The sequence below is a fragment of the Solenopsis invicta genome, chromosome 11, assembly GCF_016802725.1.
Source record: "Solenopsis invicta isolate M01_SB chromosome 11, UNIL_Sinv_3.0, whole genome shotgun sequence".
Taxonomy (NCBI): domain Eukaryota; kingdom Metazoa; phylum Arthropoda; class Insecta; order Hymenoptera; family Formicidae; genus Solenopsis; species Solenopsis invicta.
In genome coordinates, this window is record NC_052674.1 from 6400721 (window position 1) to 6407914 (window position 7194).

The window sequence follows — 7194 nt, forward strand, 5'->3', positions numbered from 1 at the left end:
TTATAAAATTGTACAAAATTTTGAAAAATTATAAAATTTATAATATAATTATGTAAAAATATTACATAAAAAATTCTAAGAAAAATTTTCACCAGAAATACCACTTTCGTGTCTATAATGTAACATATGTATATTACCAAGCTGTCTTAAGCCTATTAATTCCTCAATCTACTCTTTTCTAATTTCGTGTTTTTTAATTGCTTCTTTCGTGAACATTATTAGCCATCGGAAATATTCGTGGATATGACTACATAGTACACATTTTGTGCACATAGAGGCGCCAGCGTACAAGTTCAGACCGTTCAGACAGAGAAAAGATTGAGAACAATTACGATCGCAATTTAGCTGTGACTTTATTTTGAAACACTTTTCTATGTCCATAAAACGAATGAATATTGAACAATCAATGTCAATACAAAATCTATCTTTTATAACGATTATTTCATATTAGAGTAAGAGTGTTAATTTTATAAGAAGACATCCGCGAACGTTACTTGCTTCACGATAATATGCTCATTTTGTCAATTATTCGCGCAATTTATTCGGCATTATAACTATTGCGAATGCGCATTTTCACGGATTATCGACATATAAGCACCGAATCTTTATTATGCAATGATTAATTCGGTGGTAAATATTATTGCGAGATTAATATAGATTTCGCTTACTTATTTAATGAGTTTGCGACACCACTCGCTCCCGCTTCGCATCGCGTCCGCCGTATTCTGAAATCAGACGAAAATGCAAGTAAAGATGGCGAACCGGCTTCGTTTCCGCGCTGTCAACTTTATGCGCCAAGATCGACGCCGCGCTGCACGCGAGCATCGTATCTACATCGCGCGATGATTGAATTGGCAGTAAATATTAATTCGAAGTTGATATAAATCTCGTTCACCTATTAAATGACCCACAATGACGCCTTCGTCCGGGAATTGGTCCGTCCCGCGCGTCCGACGCGTTCTGGAAATGAAACGTGAATGCAGCTTAGGATGGCCGAAAAGCGGCTTCGTCTCCCGCGCCAACTTCACGCGACAAGATCGACACTACATATCCTGCTTCTTTAACTTTGTGTTCATGCACTTTTCGCTTTACGGTACAAATTATTATTTTATGTTCAAAATGTATCTCAGATTATAATTACTTTTAAAATAAAATTAAGAAGTATAAGTAAATTAAAATCTGAATCAAGTTAATCTTCCACATAACAATCAACATGCATCGAATAATCAAAAGTAATCGATTCGATCAATTATTCCTAGTTGGAAATTATTTTGGGGTGCTATATCGTATTGTGGAACAGAATCAAAGACTGTACATGGTGCATGTTATCCATTGAGAATATACTTGAATTTAATATATTATTTTAGCTGGGACTCGAACCACATCTATATTTCATCGGTAGTGTTGCGAAATAAATGTGCTACGTAGTACCATTTTCGAAAGTGGATTGGCGCTAGTGCATAAGAAGGTTTTGGCGGCCCCACCGAAAAGGCCGGTATGGTCGCTCTCAAATTTTTTTTCGATTTTATAAATCACACGTCTTCATCGTCAGACGTCTCTCCGATGAGACGATGCGACGTTATTATCGGAAAATTACTGATAGAAGGGAAAACAAGAATGTGACAATGATCATAGAAGGCGCCCATGATGCACAATCTTTTTCTCTCTCTCTCTTTCTCTCCTTTCTCTCTTTCTTTCTCATGTGTACACAACATCTGCGCATACGGAAGTTCTTGTCATCGATATTTATTTCTCACCATTTCTCACTGCAACCGGCTAACGGAATGTTGAGCGTCAGTTGAGCGGAACGAGGCTTTTCTGACGTCTTTTGACGTATTAGATATACGAGAATCAGGATGAGCGTGAAGCATTTGAGTACCGGTAGAAAAATATTTACATCGTGTAAATTGCACGACGCAATTGACGGGTCTCACAAGGAATAAATCTACGAATGTGCATTCCTTCTTTCAGGATCGGTACCACCGGCTCTCGTACCCGGCAAAATACGCCTCTACAGCATGCGCTTTTGTCCATACGCACAGAGGATACACCTCGTGCTAGATGCCAAGCAAATTCCGTAAGCATGAGTTTATATACGGCAAGCTATTGTTAGTTTTTTGTCTGAAATTGCAGACTTTGGAACGTTTTAAAAACATGTATTTAAAACTTCTTATCAATATATTTTTTAAATGTTATAATTTCTAAATAACATACCTCTGTACGTATAAACTTTTTATGTATCTACATGAAGAAAAAAGTAGATATTAATTTAATGTAAAACATAAAAAGAGAAAAATTTGTTTCTGTGGAAACTTGTAAAACTGTGTAATAATCAGTAATGTTTGTTTCATGTGTTTTTATCTATACGATAATTTTTCTCTTACATTATTTTATTTTTAGATATGATGTGGTATATGTGAATCTAACACACAAGCCAGACTGGTTGATAGAAAAGAGTCCCTTGAATAAAGTCCCTTGTATTGAATTAGAAGGAGGAGAAACGCTGTACGAAAGTCTAATTATTGCTGACTATTTGGAAGACGCATATCCACAAAACAAACTATATCCAAGTAATCCTTTAGCAAAGGCTAAAGATAAATTATTAATTGATAGATTTAATACAGTGATATCAACTATGTATAAGGTATTTGTTACACTGATTTTCACATTGAAATATTTACATATTTGTATGTTCTTGTCTAATTTTCAAGTACATTTTCCTGACGATTGTACTTGATTTTCAGAGACTTTATTCAGAAACAGCATGGGAGCAGGATGTATTCAACGAAGCGTTAGCTGGCTTAGAATTTTTTGTTCGAGAGTTAGCAAAGAGAGAAACTCCTTTTTTTGGAGGCAGCAAACCAGGCATGCTAGACCTGATGATATGGCCATGGTGTGAGAGAACAGATGTGATAAGGATTATAAAGGGAGATCAGTTTGTCATACCTCGCGACCGTTTCTTGAGATTGGTAATAATATTATTGAAAACTGCCACATATATAGGTCTCAGTTGTGACAAAAACTTTTATGTTATAGCTTGAATGGAGAGTTGCCATGAAAGAAGATCCTGCGGTGAGTGGCAGTTTTCTGGATGCTGAAGTGCACGCCAAGTACATGCGTAGTTGTCTAGCTGGGACACCTCAGTACGATTTAATAGCTAACAGCTAAAGATAATCTAGCTTATGGTTCATTCCATTTTTCCACTTTAAAATATTTTAAGTTCAAGCAATATGCTATTTTGTGTGTCACCGTTTTCAACATAGTAAATTATAATTCTATATACTTAAATATATAATATATATATATATATGTTTACAAAAATAAAATTGATGTTTATGTAATGTCTAAAACAAATATTAGTTTATAAAACAAAGGCATTTATCTTGATTGTTATATTGGTTAACACATGAAAATAAAAATTTCTTTTGCATAACAAGTTATGTATATTTTTTACTACGTATATGTATACATATTATACACAAGATATTTTAAACGTCATGCAAATTCTTGCATATTTTTTATGGTTTCACAAATCATAATATTAACATAGATCATATTATAGATTTTATCAATTTTGTTAATAATAATCATTTCAACTGAATCATTTTCACTATGATAATTTAAAATTAACTAGTTTATAGAAAAGAAACATTTATTTTAATTGTTATGTCCAAAGATCCTAAATATCGAACGCATTGCAGAATAAATTCATTTTTGAATTTGTTTGACAGATCACAAAATCCTTTTGTAGAATAAAAGTACGCACTAAAAAAATTGGAAAAGATGGATTTTACGAAAAAATCGAAGGAAAGAAGCCTAAAGTGGCAAAATTCCATGATTTTAGCAGTTAGCTAATACGATTTTTCAGACGCCATCCAACGCCATCTCTACAACGTCGGCATACCTACAATATCAATGTATGTAACATACAGATTAGACCTCGAAAAGCACGTCACCCGCGACTGTTGGCATACCTGGCGAAGGGAGCGCCGGCACGCGTACGCAAACTTCAAATTTTTCCTATCCCAACGGCTTTCGCGCGATTGAGTCTTGTCGCGATTTATGCAAAGGCAATCAGGAATCGGAACAAGACTCGAATACTGAAAGGGAGCGAACAGTAGATAAAAATGAATTAACTCACCGTTCGCCTCTGGTCGCTCCGTCCAGCTTCGTCTCGGCCAGCTTCAAGATGATGCTCCTTACGACGATGCGTCTTATTCACACTTTGCACGAATGGGCGATATTTCGCTTTCGACCCCGGTACTCGCCTTTGACACGCCCGTCGAAAACTTAAAATACGGAGTACGGGGCAACGGAAAAGACGCGAGTAAACGCGCAACGCAATTTCGAACTGTCCCGACCGACCGCGGCGACCTTTGCCGTCTGAGCGACATCAAAGATCCTCTTCACGATTCGTCTTGATTCACGCCTTGCACGAACGCGCGACCCTTCGTTTCGACACTCCCGGTTCGTCCGTCGAAAACTCGAGATACGAGGCCACGGAGAAGATGCGAAACATGATCATTGAACGCGACACGACTACGCACCATGCATCGTATCCGACACGACGGATGTTTACATGAACGCCCGATATTTAGTGGCAACATACATACTGGCCGTTCGTCACAACTTCACTGTCGACACTCCACGGCATTTTCAAAACAATCGCTCGCGTCAAAAATTCGTATGGGACGACGAGGATGCGAGTTGAAATGCGCCGCGACGCATCGCAACTACGCACCGTTCTGCGCGGCGACCGACCCGATCGACGGCCGCTGCCGTAGTACTGCGTAGCGGCGCTGGCGACGCAGGCGCGCTCGCGCCGCCCCGCGGCAGCCAGCGCCGCTACGCAGTACGAGACCAACGGTCGGTAGGTAGGACGGCGCGAGGTCGCGGCACATTTCAATTCGCATTCTCGTTGTCCCGTACGAGTTGTTGACGCGGGCGAGTGTTTCGAAAATACCGTGGAATGTCGACAGTGAAGTTGTGGCGGACGGCCAGTATGTATGTTGCCACTGAATGTCGGGCATACGAGTACGTGCGAACATTCGTCGTGTCGGATACGATGCATGGTGCGATGTCGTGTCGCGTTCAATCGTGTTTCGCATATTCTCCGTGGCCTCGTATCTCGAGTTTTCGACGGGCGTGAGTACGAAAAGTGTGGAAAAAGAAGGATCGCGCGTTCGAGCCAAGTGTGAATCGAGACGAATCGTGAGGAAGATCTTGAACAGACTCGAACGTTCGAGCTTGTAGCCGAGACGGTGCTGGACAATGGACGGAGCGACCAGCAACGAACGGTGAGTCAATTTGTATATACTGTTTATTCACTCCTACAATATTGTCGGTACAGGCGACGAATCAGTCAGTCACGCGAAAACGTTAGAACGATTTGAAGTTTGGGTACGCGCACTCGTGCTCCCATCGTCAGGTGTGCCAACAGTCGCAGGTGACGTGTTTCAAAGTCTAACCCTAACCTGTAACATTGGCATCGTAGTGTATGTCCGTGTTATAGAGATGGCGTCTCAAAAAATTTTGTATCAGCTAAAATTTAAATTCTTTCTTTCTTTCGATTTTCTCGTAAAATCTATCCTATCCAAATTTTTTTGTTGCATAGTTTTATTCTACAAAAGAATCTTGTGATCTGTTAAATAAATTCGAAAATTAATTTATTCTGTAATGCGATCGATATTTTATAGGATCCTCTTATATTAAAAAATACATTTTTTACATTAAAAAAATTGCATTTTTATGCAACATACATTTTTGTTACATATATATGTATATAGATATATATATTTTTTGGCAAATACACATATGATTATATATACACAGAATATTTCGAACAAATTCTTGCATGTATCCTATGCATATATCCGAAATATATTAATTACAATGGTACTATTTATCTTGATGTAGTACACTTTTAAATAATATTTCTATTTAAAATATCTCATACATGAGCACACACATACACACCCGGCTAGTATTATTGGCAACATTATTCGCAATAAGACAGTAATGATTATATAGCTAATTGACTAACAGTAAAAAAGATATCAAAATTAAAATATTATAAATTCACTTTCTGTATACATTTTATAAAATGAATTCGAAGTTTATAAAATCTGTGGCGTAATTGGCAATTAGTAAACTGTACGCTGACAATTGTACTGCTTATAAAAAACTTACAAAGAGCAGATAAATTAGTATTACAATTTAGACATTAAACGTTTCCAAAAATTAATGAATATATTCCATAGATGAGGAAGCACACGAATACCAAGCACGCTGTTAACACGAAAGACTTAGAGTTTTCCTTTCTCAAGCTTTGCAGCTCCTTTTCGTTCTGCCTGAGAACTTTCTTAACTTCTTCCAGTTCGTTCTCTAATTTCTCTCGATTTTCTGCAGTAAGTATTTTCGTCTTTAGTTTTCTTTCAATCACATCGACCTTGTATAAGGTATCTCTCAAGCTCGCCTCCACATGTTCCATCTGACACATATGAAGAATCAAGCTAATTTAATTTTTCACTCAACGATTGAAAAGATTTAAGTCAGATCATTAATACCTTGGTGATGATGGTGTCGTTTCGTGTCATTGTATATAATTGCATTGTATCTACTTTTCACTTGGCGTCCCTCGTAATAAATTCCTTTGACAGATGTAAAGCAATATTTGTGATTGACAAGTGTAATACATGTGCTACATATATGAGAGAATAAGTAAAGAGAGCGAGCCGATGGATACACACTGCGCAGCGTTAGGAGTGCCATCGCGCTGGAAGCTGCTCCAACTCGAATGAATCGCATCTAGATACACATCCGTGCATCATGACTCGACTCAAGAAAGAACCCGGTTATTTCAAAATTTGACCAAACTCGAATTAAATTAATTGGTGATTAATTCATCAAGTAATGCCTGAACCAATTTTTTATTGCAAGTGGATAGAATTATTAATTTTTGTTTGAAAAAGATAAGATCAAGAACAATAAATTACACAATTTATTATATAATATTTTATGTGTTCAACCAATCGCCAATTTAATCGAACTTCAAGATATATGCTGTCACGAACAGATATGTTAACGAACTTTACGCTTCATACAATGCAATATATTAGAATCACCTCGAAATTAAAAAATTTAATGTAGAATATATTTTTTTTTCCTAATTTCATCTTATTTTAATTATTCTTA

The 7194-nt window shown here is 37.3% G+C and overlaps 2 protein-coding genes and 1 long non-coding RNA gene across 4 annotated transcripts in view; 1 reads left to right on the plus strand and 2 right to left on the minus strand.

Moving 5' to 3' along the window:
* Nucleotides 1–4769, minus strand: part of LOC120358973 — a 42971-nt gene extending 38202 nt beyond the window's left edge. For both annotated transcript variants that reach the window (XR_005575870.1, XR_005575869.1), the window contains exons 1-2: nt 4142–4769; nt 669–725 (exon numbers count right to left, since the gene is read on the minus strand). This is a non-coding gene — a long non-coding RNA (uncharacterized LOC120358973). The remainder of the gene's footprint in view (nt 1–668; nt 726–4141) is intronic.
* On the plus strand, nt 1680–3436 carry LOC105200535 (pyrimidodiazepine synthase). Its single transcript, XM_011168154.3, has 5 exons — nt 1680–1881; nt 1972–2077; nt 2401–2644; nt 2745–2969; nt 3037–3436. The coding sequence occupies exons 1-5, from the start codon at nt 1857–1859 to the stop codon at nt 3166–3168; spliced, it is 732 nt and encodes a 243-aa protein (XP_011166456.1). The 5' UTR covers nt 1680–1856; the 3' UTR covers nt 3169–3436.
* Nucleotides 4770–5773: 1004 nt separating the features above from the next.
* Nucleotides 5774–6771, minus strand: LOC105200491 (coiled-coil domain-containing protein 167). Its single transcript, XM_011168068.3, has 2 exons — nt 6567–6771; nt 5774–6490 (listed from the first exon to the last, which is right to left on the minus strand). The coding sequence occupies exons 1-2, from the start codon at nt 6609–6611 to the stop codon at nt 6224–6226; spliced, it is 312 nt and encodes a 103-aa protein (XP_011166370.1). The 5' UTR covers nt 6612–6771; the 3' UTR covers nt 5774–6223.
* Between the last annotated feature and the right edge of the window lie 423 nt (nt 6772–7194).

Excerpts from the sequence above, each read along its gene's own strand:
- LOC105200535 (XM_011168154.3), top strand. The coding sequence starts at position 1,857 with ATGAGCGTGAAGCATTTGAGTACCG. Across the intron at positions 1,882-1,971 it reads CGTGAAGCATTTGAGTACCG|GATCGGTACCACCGGCTCTC; the intron begins GTAGAAAAATAT and ends TCCTTCTTTCAG. Across the intron at positions 2,645-2,744 it reads TGATATCAACTATGTATAAG|AGACTTTATTCAGAAACAGC; the intron begins GTATTTGTTACA and ends CTTGATTTTCAG.
- LOC105200491 (XM_011168068.3), bottom strand. The coding sequence starts at position 6,611 with ATGCAATTATATACAATGACACGAAACGACACCATCATCACCAAG. Across the intron at positions 6,491-6,566 it reads ACGACACCATCATCACCAAG|ATGGAACATGTGGAGGCGAG; the intron begins GTATTAATGATC and ends CATATGTGTCAG.